Source organism: Pseudorca crassidens, chromosome 21 (assembly GCF_039906515.1).
Source record: "Pseudorca crassidens isolate mPseCra1 chromosome 21, mPseCra1.hap1, whole genome shotgun sequence".
In the NCBI taxonomy this organism is placed as follows: domain Eukaryota; kingdom Metazoa; phylum Chordata; class Mammalia; order Artiodactyla; family Delphinidae; genus Pseudorca; species Pseudorca crassidens.
The window spans coordinates 3292570-3306160 of record NC_090316.1 but is presented as its reverse complement, the minus strand read 5'-3'; the positions used below and the strand labels follow the sequence as shown (position 1 = coordinate 3306160).

The 13591-nt window shown below is 40.8% G+C and overlaps 1 protein-coding gene across 11 annotated transcripts in view; it reads left to right on the top strand.

The window, feature by feature from the left end:
* The window catches only part of PSD3 (pleckstrin and Sec7 domain containing 3), a 573112-nt gene that overhangs the window by 537281 nt on the left and 22240 nt on the right, over positions 1 to 13591 (top strand). For all 11 annotated transcript variants that reach the window (XM_067721837.1, XM_067721838.1, XM_067721840.1 and 8 more), the window contains one exon: positions 9743 to 9886. In XM_067721837.1, the coding sequence (XP_067577938.1) occupies positions 9743 to 9886 (144 nt within the window). The remainder of the gene's footprint in view (positions 1 to 9742; positions 9887 to 13591) is intronic.

Here is a 13591-nt window from a genome sequence, read left to right as displayed (position 1 = left end):
AAAAATTCATCCCAGTGGATCACCTTGCCTGGGGCGCATGCCCTGCCTTGGAAAACTCTGGCAGACCCTTCCTAGAACCACGGGAGATCTCCCTTCCTCTCATCTTGCTTCTCTTCAGTCCAGCCTGCACAGTTCTGGCTAAAACATGATTGCTTTGATGTCACTTAACCTTAACTGACTCACTATTGCCAACAAGATGCAGTCTAGACTCCTTGGCATGAACTTGGACCACACTTTGAGAATAGACAGCTTTCGTATTCATTTACTAGAGGGTTGAATTAAATAGTTAACATACTAGATACTCAATAAAACAATTAGGTTATTATGCTGAAGCTCACTAAACACTGCTTAAGGTCTTTAAAACCGTCTTAAACTTGAAATGATGAAACAAAATCTTTCTGATGGTGCTTTCAGCAATAGCCCCCCTCGGGCTGACTTGAAGGCAGGTGTTCTTTAGTCTAAACTCCTGCGGCTTGGGTTTGATGAAGCTGCAGTATTTAGCAATTTGACTTGTTAATTGCCTAGCAGATTCCTAGAAATGCCATTACCTTCTAAATCATGTCTACTTTAAAACAGCACAAGGAAACAGTCTGAGGTCTCCCTCTTTACCTTCCCTTTTTTTAAACAAGTAAGTCAATTTATTCCATTTTTAAAAAGTAAGTCACTTCCTGTTTCCTGAGAGACCCATATATCAGGTACTGTGTGAGGTGTGTGGGCATTACAAAAATAGCTCAGACTTGGTTTTGGCTCTTAGCTAATGAAAGCTGAAGGGGTCAGTTGATGTTAGGCAGGTCATGTCTACAAGGCAGAACGGTGCCTCTCGTTCCTTTCCCCGCCCAACACCATGCTAGACACTGGATGAGTTGAGAGAAGGGAAAATGAACTTGCTCTGCCTCCAGAGAGCTTATAAACAGTAGAGGAGACGAAATTCCCGCAGGGGTCAGGGTATGTTTTTTACTGAGCATGTGGTGTAGACTTGTAAGTGCTGTACACGCAGCAGAGGAATCGGCTGTGAATCCGGGGAACTCTGGCTTTGAGTGGGGTTTGCAGAAAGGACCTAGTTGTTAAAACTGGGTGTCTAAGAGCCATGGGAGAAAAGGCAGTTGAGAACCAATGAGTTTACCAAGAGCCTTGACGGCTCAGGTCAGCACTGATCCAGCAGGGAGCAGACTGTTTTGAAGCTTGTGTTTTCAGCAGCCCTTTGGATTTTATACCATTGTCTGGAGGCTCAGAGTTGGGAGAATGGGGCTGCTGCCCCTCTGCCTTTACCTCTGGGGCCTCAAGCAAGGACTTGACCTTTCTGGATCTCCATGGCCTCCAAGAGGAACAGGTTAGAGGGGCGAAGGCCAGGTTCTCTTTCACTTTAGAATTCCTGGGGTTCTGTATTCCACAGTGGGAAAAAGCACCCAGCACAGCACCTGTCAACCTAGTATGTGTCCAGTTAGAGTGCAGGCGGACAGCTGTGTCCTACCCACCAACCCTCAACCCTCTGCCCTCTCCCTCTGGTCTTCTTCCTTCCTCCCCTCCTTAAGTCTTATGCTTGGTATAAAAGGATGGAGAGCTGACTTCTGTGCCTGGCTGGTAGCTGAACTGTTGGGCTGTGCTTCGGAAGGGAAGGCTCTTGCACTGTCTCAGCCCTGGACTCACTGTGAGATCTGTGAACGCTGTGAACACTGGCTTGCCTGTCCCCATTGCCAAAGCAGCTAAGAAATACTTTCTTCATGAAATTAGAGTTTGGTTTTTTTTTGTAACATCTTTACTGGAATATAATTACTTTACAATGGTGTGTTAGTTTCTGCTTTATAACAAAGTGAATCAGCTATACGTATACATATATCCCCATATCTCCTTCCTCTTCCATCTCCCTCCCACTCTCCCCATCCCACCCTTCTAGGTGATCACAGAGCACTCAGCTGATCTTTCTGTGCTATGTGGCTGCTTCCCACGAGCTATCTGTTTTACGTTTGGTACTGTATATATGTCCATGCCACTTTCTCACTTCATCCCAGCTTACCCTTGCCCCTCCCCATGTCCTCAGGTCCATTCTCTACCTCTGTGTCTTTATTCTTGTCCTGAAACGTTCTTCAGAACCTTTTTTTTTTTTTTGTAAGATTTCATATATATGTTTTAGCATACGGTATTTGTTTTTCTCTTTCTGACTTACTTCACTCTGTATGACAGACTCTAGGTCCATCCACCTCACTACAAATAACTAAATTTCGTTTCTTTTTATGGCTGAGTAATATTCCATTGTATATATGTGCCACATCTTCTTTATCCATTCGTCTATTGATGGACACTTAGCTTGCTTCCATGTCCTGGCTTTTGTAAATAGAGCTGCAATGAACGTTGTGGTACATGACTCTTTTTCAATTATGGTTTTCCCAGGGTATATGCCCAGTAGTGGGATTGCTGGGTCGTATGGTAGTTGTATTTTTAGTTTTTTAAGGAACCTCCATACTGTTCTCCATAGTGACTGTATCCATTTACATTCCCACCAACAGTGCAAGAGGGTTCCCTTTTCTCCACACCTTCTCCAGCATTTATTGTTTGTAGCTTTTTTGATGATGGCCATTCTGACTGGTGTGAGGTGATACCTCATTGTAGTTTTGATTTGCATCTCTCTAATGATTAGTGATGTTGAGCATCCTCTCATGTGTTTGTTGGCAATCTGTATATCTTCTTTGGAGAAATGTCTATTTAGGTCTTCTGCCCATTTTTGGATTGAGTTGATTGTTTTTTTGATACTGAGCTGCATGAGCTGCTTGTAAATTTTGGAGACTAATCCTTTGTCAGTTGCTTCATTTGCAAATATTTTCTCCCATTCTGAGGGTTGTCTTTTCATCTTGTTTATGGTTTCCTTGGCTGTGCAAATGCTTTTAAGTTTAATTAGGTCCCATTTGTTTATTTTTGTTATTATTTCCATTTCTCTAGGAGGTGGGTCAAAAAGGATCTTGCTGTGATTTATGTCACAGAGTGTTCTGGCTATGTTTTCCTCTAAGACTTTTATAAGTGTCTGGCCTTACATTTAGGTCTTTAATCCATTTGGAGTTTATTTTTGTGTATGGTGTTAGGGAGTGTTCTAATTTCATTCTTTTACATGTAGCTGTCCAGTTTTCCCAGCACCACTTATTGAAGAGGCTGTATTTTCTCCATTGTATACTCTTGCCTCCTTTGTCAAAAGTAAGGTGACCATATGTGTGTGGGTTTCTCTCTGGGCTTTCTATCCTGTTCCATATATCTGTATTACTGTTTTTGTGCCAGTACCATACTGTCTTGATTACTGTAGCTTTGGAGTATAGTCTGAAGTCAGGGAGCCTGATTCCTCCAGCTCTGTTTTTCTTTCTCAGAATTGCGCTGGCTATTCAGGGTCTTTTGTGTTTCCATACAAATTGTGAAAGTTTTTGTTCTAGTTCTGTGAAATATGCCAGTGGTAGTTTGACAGGCATTGCATGGAAACTGTAAATTGCTTTGGGTAGTATAGTCATTTACACAATGTTTATTCTTCCATTCCATGAACTTGGTATGTCTCTCCATCTGTTTGTATCATCTTTAATTTCTTTCATCAGTGTCTTATAGTTTTCTGTATACAGGTCTTTTGTCTCCTTAGGTAGGTTTATTCCTAGGTATTTTATTCTTTTTGTTGCAGTGGTAAATGGGAGTGTTTCCTTAATTTCTCTTTCAGATTTTTCATCATTAGTGTATAGAAATGCAAGAGATTTCTGTGCATTAATTTTGTATCCTGCTACTTTACCAAATTCATTGATTAGCTCTACTAGTTTTCTGGTGGCATCTTTAGGATTCTCTATGTATAGTATCATGTCATCTGCAAACAGTGATAGCTTTACTTCTTCTTTTCCGATTTGGATTCCTTTCATTTCTTTTTCTTCTCTGATTGCTGTGGCTGAAACTTCGAAAACTATGTTGAATAATAGTGGTGAGAGTGGGCAACCTTGTCTTGTTCCTGATCTTAATGCAAATGGTTTCAGTTTTTCACCACTGAGAACGATGTTGGCTGTGGTTTTGTCATATATGGCCTTTATTATAATGAGGTAAGTTCCCTCTGTGCCTATTGTTTGGAGGGTTTTTATCATAATTGGGTGTTGAATTTTGTTGAAAGCTTTTTCTGCATCTATTGAGATGATCATATGGTTTTTATCCTTCAGTTTGTTACTGTGGTATATCACATTGACTGATTTGCGTATATTGAAGGACCTTTGCATTCCCGGGATAAACCCCACTTGATCATGGTGTATGATACTTTTAATGTGCTGTTGTATTCTGTTTGCTAGTATTTTGTTAAGGATTTTTGCATCTATGTTCATCAGTGATATTGGCCTGTAGTTTTCTTTCTTTGTGACATCTTTGTCTGATTTTGGTATCAGGGTGATGGTGGCCTCGTAGAATGAGTTTGGGAATGTTCCTCTCTCTGCTATATTTTGGAAGAGTTTGAGAAGGTTAGGTGTTAGCTCGTCTCTAAATGTTTGATAGAATTCACCTGTGAAGCCTTCTCATCCTGGGCTTTTGTTTGTTGGAATATTTTTAATCACAGTCTCAATTTCAGTACTTGTGATTGGTCTGTTTATATTTTCTATTTCTTCCTTGTTCAGTCCTGGAAGGTTGTGCTTTTCTAAGAATTTGTCCATTTCTCCCAGGTTGTACATTTTATTGGCATATAGTTGCTTGTAGTAGTCTCTCATGATCCTTTGTATTTCTGCAGTGTCAGTTGTTACTTCTCCTTTTTCATTTCTAATTCTATTGATTTGAGTCTTCTCCTTTTTTTTCTTGATGAGTCTGGCTAATGGTTTATCAATTTTGTTTATCTTCTCAAAGAACCAGCTTTTAGTTTTATTCATCTTTGCTATCGTTTCCTTCATTTCTTTTTCATTTATATCTGGTCTGATCTTTATGACTTCTTTCTTTCTGCTAACTTTGGGGGTTTTTTGTTCTTCTTTCTCTAATTGCTTTAGGTATAAGGTTAGGTTGTTTATTTGAGATGTTTCTTGTTTCTTGAGGTAGGATTGTATTGCTATATACTTTCCTCTTAGAACTGCCTTTGCTGCATCCCATAGGTTTTGGGTCGTCGTGTCTCTATTGTCATTTGTTTCTAGGTATTTTTTGATTTCCTCTTTGATTTCTTCAGTGGTCTATTGGTTATTTAGTAATGCACTCTTTAGCCTCCATGTGTTTCTATTTTTTACAGATTTTTTTTTTTCTGTAATTGATATCTAGTCTCATAGCATTGTGGTTGGAAGGATACTTGGTACGATTTCAATTTTCTTAAATTTACCAAGGCTTGATATGTGACCTAAGATATGATCTATCCTGGAAAATGTGCCATGAGCACCTTAGAAGAAAGTGTATTCTGTTGTTTTTGGATGCAATGTCCTATAAATATCAATTAAGTCCATCTTGTTTAATGTATCATTTAAAGCTTGTGTTTATTTATTTTCATTTTGGATGATCTGTCCATTGATGAAAGTGGGGTATTAAAGTCCCCTACTATTGTTGTGTTACTGTCAATTTTCCCTTTTATGGCTGTTAGCATTTGCCTTATGTACTGAGGTGCTCCTATGTTGGGTGCATAAATATTTACAATTTTTATATCTTCTTCTTGGATTGACCCCTTGATCATTATGTAGTCTCCTTCTTTGTCTCTTGTAATAGTCTTTATTTTAAAGTATATTTTGTCTGATATGAGAATTGCTACTCCAGCTTTCTTTTGATTTCCATTTGCATGGAACATCTTTTTCCATCCCCTCACTTTCAGTCTGTATGTGTCCCTAGGTCTGAAGTGGGTCTCTTGTAGGCAGCATATATGCTGCTCTTTTTTTGTATCCATTCAGCCAGTCTGTTTCTTTTGGTTGGAGCATTTAATCCATTTACATTTAAGGTAGTTATTGATATGTATGTTCCTATTACCATCTTCTTAATTGTTTTGGGTTTGTTATTGTAGATCTTGGAAAAGTTCCTTTGGCATTTGTCGTAAAGCTGGTTTGGAGGTGCTGAATTCTCTTAGCTTTTGCTTGTCTGTAAATGTTTTGATTTCTCTGTCAAATCTGAATGAGATACTTGCTGGATAGAGTAATCTTGGTAGTAGGTTTTTCCCTTTCATCACTTTAAATATGTCCTGCCACTCCCTTCTGGCTTGCAGAGTTTCTGCTGAAAGATCAGTTGTTAACCTTATGGGGATTCCATTGTGTGTTATTTGTTGTTTTTCCCTTGCTGCTTTTAATATTTTTTCTTTGTATTTAATTTTTGATAGTTTGACTAATATGTGTCTTGGCATGTTTCTCCTTGGATTTGTCCTGTATGGGACTCTCTGAGCTTCCTGGACTTGATTGATTATTTCCTTTCCCATATTAGGGAAGTTTTCAACTATAATCTGTTCAAATATGTACTCAGTCCCTTTGTTTTTCTATTCTTCCTCTGTGACTGCTATAATTCAAATGTTGGTGCATTTAATCTTGTCCCAGATGTCTCTAAGACTGTCCTCAATTCTTTTAATTCTTTTTTCTTTATTCTTCTCTCTGGTAGTTATTTCCACTATTTTATCTTCCAGGTCACTTATCCATTCTTCTACCTCAGTTATTCTGCTGTTGATTGCTTCTAGAGAATTTTTAAATTCATTTATTGTGCTGTTCATCATTGGTTTTTTGCTCTTTAGTTCCTCTAGGTCCTTGTTAAACATTTCTTGTATTTTCTCCATTCTATTTCCAAGATTTTGGATCATCTTTACTATCATTACTCTGAATTATTTTTGAGGTAGACTGCCTATTTCCTCTTCAGTAGTTTGGACTGGTGGGTTTTTTCCTTGCTCCTTCATCTGCTCTGTGTTTTCTGTCTTCTCAATTTTCTTAAGTTACTGTGTTTGGGGTCTCCTTTTCGCCATCTGCAGGTTTGTAGTTCCCATTGTTTTTGGTGTCTGCCCCCAGTGGGTAAGGTTGGTTCAGTGGGTGGAGGGGACTGGTGCCTGTGTTCTGGTGGATGAGGCTGCTTCTTGTCTTTCTATGGGCAGGACCCCATCTGGTGGTGTGTTTTGGGGTGTCTGTGACCTTATTGTGATTTTAGGCAGCCTCTCTGCTAGTGGGTGGGGTTGTGTTCCTGTCTTGCTAGTTGTTTGGCATAGGATGTCCAGCACTGGAGCTTGCTGGTCGTTGAGTGCAGCTGGGTTTAGTGTTGAGATGGAGATCTCTGGGAGAGCTTTCACCGTTTGATATTACGTGGAGCCAGGAGGTCTCTAGTAGACCATGTCCTGAACTCGGCTCTCCCTCGTCAGAGGTACAGGCCTGACACCCAGCTGGAGCACCAAGACCCTGTCAACCACACAGCTTTTGGGAAGTCTGAGGTCTTCTGCCAGCGTTCAGTAGGTGTTCTGTAGGAGTTGTTCCACATATAGATGTATTTCTAATGTATTTGTGGGGAGGAAGGTGATCTCCATGTCTTACTCCTCCTCCATCTTGATGGTCTCTTCTAGAGTTTGGTATTTTAAAGGAAAATATGAAATTTTCTTCAAAGTCAAAATATTATATAAGTAGGAAAAAAATTAAATATTAAGTGACATCATCTGAAACTTGCCTTTTGAATAAAATTTCATTATATGTGCTATCACAGGTACTACCAATGTACATCACTTGACATATAACAGTAGTTTTCTTGCATCTGTTACTTTAATGCCACTACTTAAGCTGTGACTTCCTAATTTAAAACAGTTTAAACGAGTACATGCCATTTGCTGTCTCTGTTTCTTTTCTTTGAACTTTGTCAGGTGTATTTCTCTGCCTTCTGTGAAATCCCCTTTGTTAGCGTTGTCCCATGAGAATGGTCTGCATGCTTCCCTAATGGATTCTAAGGGCAAAGACAAAAGGGAGGAGAACAGCAAGCTTCCTGATTGGTCTTTCTTCATGGTGGATATTACAGATTTAATTGCGTGAGCCTAAGAACATCTTGTTGCGTCTTGTGGCTCCTGCCTTCCTCCTTCTCCGTTTTCACATCCACTTTTGTTAGGAAAGTCTGTGTGTCTCCTGTATGGTGGGATTCTAGCATTGAAATAATTTGCGTGGTCTGTATCCATTTATGGCCGTAAGAACCACTTGGAATTTTTATTTCAGTGGTGAAAATAGACATTTAAGAGGCATCATTTTAAAATGCTTCTATTTTGAGATTATCTCCTTGATTCTTGCTTCATGAAGATGATGAAGCTGGAGTAAAGCACTGCACGTTGAATTTAGACATTTATTTGACTGTGAATAAACTGTACACTATAAACTGTAAACTGTGAGTCATTGTACTTACAGATCTGGACTCAACAGAAAAATGGGTCCAGTGTTTCAGCAGCCAGTTCACAGAATAGGAATTGCAGTAAACATACGAAAAGATGTTCATCCTCACTTGTAATCAGGAAGATGTAAATTCAAATCATTTTATACCCATAAAATTAGCAAAAATTTGCAAGTGTGATAGCAAATTTTGGCAAGGATGTAGAAAAATGGGAAGTTTCAAGCCTATTGTGAAAATGTAAACTGGTGGAAACACTTTGGAAAACAGTTTAGCGTCATTTTAAAGATATACATTTTCTAAAATCCAGAAATTTCAGTTCTTGATGATCACAGGCAGACTTCAGAGACATTGTGGGTTCAGTTTCAGACCACTGCAATGAAATCAATATCTCAATAAAGAAAGTCACACAGATTTTTTTGGTTTCTCAGTGCATATAAAAGTTATGTTTATACTGTACCCCAGTCTACTAAGTGTGCAATAGCATTCTGTCTAGAAAAACTATATACATTAGTGAAGAAATGCTTTATTGCTAAAAAATGCTAACCATCATCTGAGCCTTCAGTGAGTTGTAGTAGTAACATCAAAGATCACTGATCATAGACCACCATAACAAATATAATCATAATGAACAAGTTTGAAATATTATGAGAATTACCAAATGTGGCACAAAGACACAAAGTGAGCAAATGTTAGAAAAATGGCATCGATAGACTTGCTTGACACAGGATTTCCACAGACCTTCAGTTTGTAAAAAACACATTATCTGCTAAGTGTGATGAAACGAGATGTGCCTGTATGCTATAGGGAAATTCTTGCTCATATTCACTAGGCAACATGCATAAGAATGTAGCATCATTTATAGCAGCCCAGAGAAACCTGAAAACAACTTAAATATCCTTCAGTAAAATTTGAGGCTGAGGGAAGTCAGAACCTCTACTATTTTGGAGGGAAAAGCATAGGTCACTACATTTTTTAGAATAGCAGCTTTCAGAATAATTATTTCTTGATGGCATTGCTTGTCTCAAAAAGGAAAAAAAAATATGCAGGTAGGTCTTCATCTGTAGTGACAGACAGGACAGCACTGCTGAGGACGTGAAATGGAGAAGCCAAATTGTGCAGCCCTCAGGATGGGTGCTTGACTCTGCAGCCGGTGCCTTGCCTGCTTGAGTATCTCTCAGGAGGCCTGGTCTCAACTCCGTGGCAGTTACTCCTGACGCAGGGCTATGAAAGCATTTGGTTTTGTGACCAGAGGCCTGGTTAGGGGGGCTGGCCTTGGCCTTGGTTGCTGTTTTTCGAAGGTACACGTGGACCCTGGCCTGAGAAAGTTGGTAAGATGTGGCAGCAGAGGCATGTTGGACTGTTTTGATGAATTAACGTCATTCATCATAAGGGATTTTTTAAAGTGTGCTACAGTTGTTTATTGATTTTTCTGGATGCTAAATGGCTTAATACTTTCCTGCAGGAGGAACAGCTGAAATCTCACGAGAGCAAGCTGAGGCAGATCACCACAGAGCTAGCCGAGCACCGCTCCTACCCACCTGACAAGAAGGTTAAAGCCAAGGAGGTAGATGAGTACAAACTCAAAGATCACTATCTGGAGTTTGAGGTGTGTTGAACCTAAATGTAATAATTGTCTGTACCTGAGCTACTTTATGATTTTTTCCATGAGGCAGGTTTTTTATACTTACTGTAACTGTGGGCAATGTACCTTGACCCTGCCTCTCCCTGGGGAGCTCTGTGCAGGGTCTAGGTCATGGTGGCCCCTCATGTTCATGGTTCTGTTTAAGCGTCAAACAAGCATCAAGGAATAGTTGGCAGTTTATGCACTTAAAAGCAAATAGCCTGCCTGTCGGAATAGCAGGTGCTGGCTGCAAGACAAAAAAACAACAAGTAGATGGACATGCCAGGGTGGGCAGCTGCGTTCTCTGTTTCTGCACCTCTTCCAACACAGTCTTAGTCAGAAAAAGTACCGCAGAGGAAATGAGCTACAGGGCGACATGATGCCTTTTCCTGCTGCTAGGCAACAGATGCATTTTTCCTCTTACCACTCACTGCCCTTCACAAGGAGGCTAGTTGTGCACATCCATATACTATAGCAAGTGTGGTCTTTAAAAGGGATGGGGAGGATCCATAAACTCTGGAAAGACAGAAAATTTAAAAGCAAGTTGAAAGCCGTATAAATAGTAAATGTTACCTTTGGCTAAATTTTCTCCCAAGTTAGCATCAGGGTTATGCAGGATCCTCTGACTCTCCCCCTTCAGCTGCCACTTTAAGACACTTAAAGTATCTCTTTTTTTAAGTTGATAGCCTGTAGTCCAAAATGAAGAACAATTATCTTTAAATTATTTACAGTCTTTTTCTGTTGAGTGTGTTGAATCCATCTTTAACTATTCTTTTTCATTGTAGCTCTAGTGTATTCTACTTATTCATCTCCTTCTTTCCCATCTTACAATCATGTTTCTTCCTTGGGCTTGAAATGTAGCATCATCTGAGCACCCTCGCCCTGGCCCCTGCCATCCCCCAGGATCTGATCAGGAGCCAGATCCCAGTGCTCTGCCTCTGCGATGTCCCTCCTGTCCCTTGCTTGCCACCCGTGTTGCTTTTATGCCTCTCTGCCCAAGTGCTGAGTTTTCATGTCTCACATGAGCCTGGCGGCTGCTTCCTGTCATCAGTTCATCCTGCATGCTCCTCTCAGTTAGTTTTCTAAGGCATGCTTCTGCTCGACAGCTGCCCTTGATTTTCCCCACAATTTACCTTCAGATAAAGTCCAATCCTTAGTCTGAGAGGATTTGGGTTCCTTCTGCCTTTCCACAACACGGGTCTTCCCACCACGACCTCCATGTATATCAGTCGCATTTCTGCCCACTCTGCTCTCTCCAAACACGCTTTTTATGCCTTTGTTCATCTACTTAATTCTGCCCCAAATGCTCTTCCCCTTATTTCATTTCTGAAAATGCTGTTCATCTTCCAAGATGCAGCCCAAATCCCTCCTACGAAAAGCCTGCTCTAAATCTGCTGGTTACCGTCCTGCACGGTGACTCCCGTTATGGTGATTTCAGGAAGTCTTTGTATCTATGGCTTCCGCGCCAAGGCTGTGAGCCCTTGGAGTGCAGGCGCCTCAGGTCCATTTCTAATCTCTGCTCTGTGCTTGCTTTTGGGCTGCACAGGATTTCATGGAAGCTTTTAAAAGTCTTTTTCTGAGTTATAAAATTTCTGTTACAAAATAACATTTGGTCCCCTGCAGATCCATGTACTAGTTTTCTTCATGGTTAAGCAGGTCCTTGCTCTGGGCAGATGAAGAAAGATCTTTCTTTTATTAAAGGAGAAAGTTTATTAGCTAAAACTTTGGAAGCCTTACCAGCAAAAGACTTGAAAAAATACCTTTTAACAAACAAAAAAACTAAGCAGCTCATCTCTCCCCACACTTGTTCATTCTTGAGAGATGGGAGTTCTCAAAAATCAATCCCAATTCTTCACACGTCTGGAGTGGCTTTCAGCTGTAGGCCCTTTTAGTTTCACATGTGCTAATTAAATTTCCCAGCACCTCAGGCCCCTGCTGCCAGCTCTCAACACCTTGCCCTGAGCCCTTGGCTCAAAGGCTACAGGTCTCTTCCCAGGAGGCAGGGGCGGTGGCAGGACCATAGAAAGGATGCCGCTGCTAGAAGCACTCCCTGCTTTTGCATCCACTGTGGTGCCCCTTTTCTGAAAATGTAACCCAGCAAAAGCCGGCATTTTCATTTCCTGACATGAACTTAGACCAACCTCTGTGGAGATAAGTCTTGCTTTGATCAAATTATCACATCAGGGCTTCCCTGGTGGTGCAGTGGTTGAGAGTCCGCCTGCCGATGCAGGGGACACGGGTTCGTACCCCGGTCCGGGAGGATCCCACGTGCCGCGGAGCGGCTGGGCCCATGAGCCATGGCCGCTGAGCCTGCGCGTCCGGAGCCTGTGCTCCGCAACGGGAGAGGCCATAACAGTGAGAGGCCCGCGTACCGCCAAAAAAAAAAAAAATTGTCACATCAAGGAGCCTGAAGATTGCATTCCAGGACTTTGGCTCATTAAAATCTTCTCATATGGTAATATGTCAGGCATGCTGGATTGTCTGTCGAACTGTGTTGACCTGTGTCACCAGAAAGGCAGACGGGCACCTCACTTCATAGAGGTTATCTCAAAAATTTTTTGTAATCTTTTTTTTTTAAGTGAATCATTATTTTTCACTAACTTAAAATTGAAGTACTATATCTTTCAGGGTCCACTTTGCTGTTATTTCAGCCACCAGAATTTGTCTTGTGTGTGTGCCTTAGAGAGGCTCTGCAGAGAATTCAGTGCTTGGCTTTTTACAGCCTTCCCTAGCAGGCTGCTCTATTTCCTGAACAGGAGGTCTGAGTGTTACTGACCGTCTTATGTACTTTGTTCATTGCTCTATCCCAGCTTCTGGAATATGGACTGAGTGCTTAATACATACTTGTTGAGTGAATAAATGGAATTTTGTTACTGAGTATAAAAGATAACATCAGAGGAAGTGGTTCCCCGAGAAAGCTTAGTAACTCCCCTGAAAACTAATGTGATAAGCAGACAGCAGTGTCTGCAGTTCATTGTGACCTCAGATGGACAGTGACAGGAAGGGGAGCTTGAATCCCATCTACATCCTTGTCACCAGGGAAGAACACAGGCAGGAGCCTCTTCTCTCACCTGTTCCTGTAGTAAAGGGACTCGCTGTGGTTTCAGAGCAGTTCTTGTAATTTTTACATCTTGGTAAGAAAAACACCTTTATTTTGTTAGAATATTAAGCTGTTGGTAATAACACTGGGGTTGTTTCTAACTTAATGCGTTTCAGTTATTTATATTCCAAGTTGCTTTCAGTACAAACAGTTCTTCGTAGTGGGCCAAATTCACAGCTTTCTATGACTTAGAAATTCTCCAAACCCTGACTGACAGTAAATGATTAGAAACTCTGGTAAATAAGAAGGTTCAGTGGTTGTTTTTTGTTTGTTTGTTTTAACGTCTTTATTGGAGTCTAATTGCTTTACAGTGGTGTGTTAGTTTCTGCTTTATAACAAAGTGAATCAGTAATACATATATCCCCATATCTCTTCCCTCTTGCATCTCCCTCCCTCCTACCCTCCCTATCCCACCCCTCTAGGTGGTCACAAAGCACCGAGCTGATCTCCCTGTGCTATGCGGCTGCTTCCCACTAGCTATCTATTTTGCATTTGGTAGTGTATATATGTCCATGCCACTCTCTCATTTTGTCCCAGCTTACCCTTCCCCCTCTCCGTGTCCTCAGGTCCATTCTCTTGTTTGTTTGTTT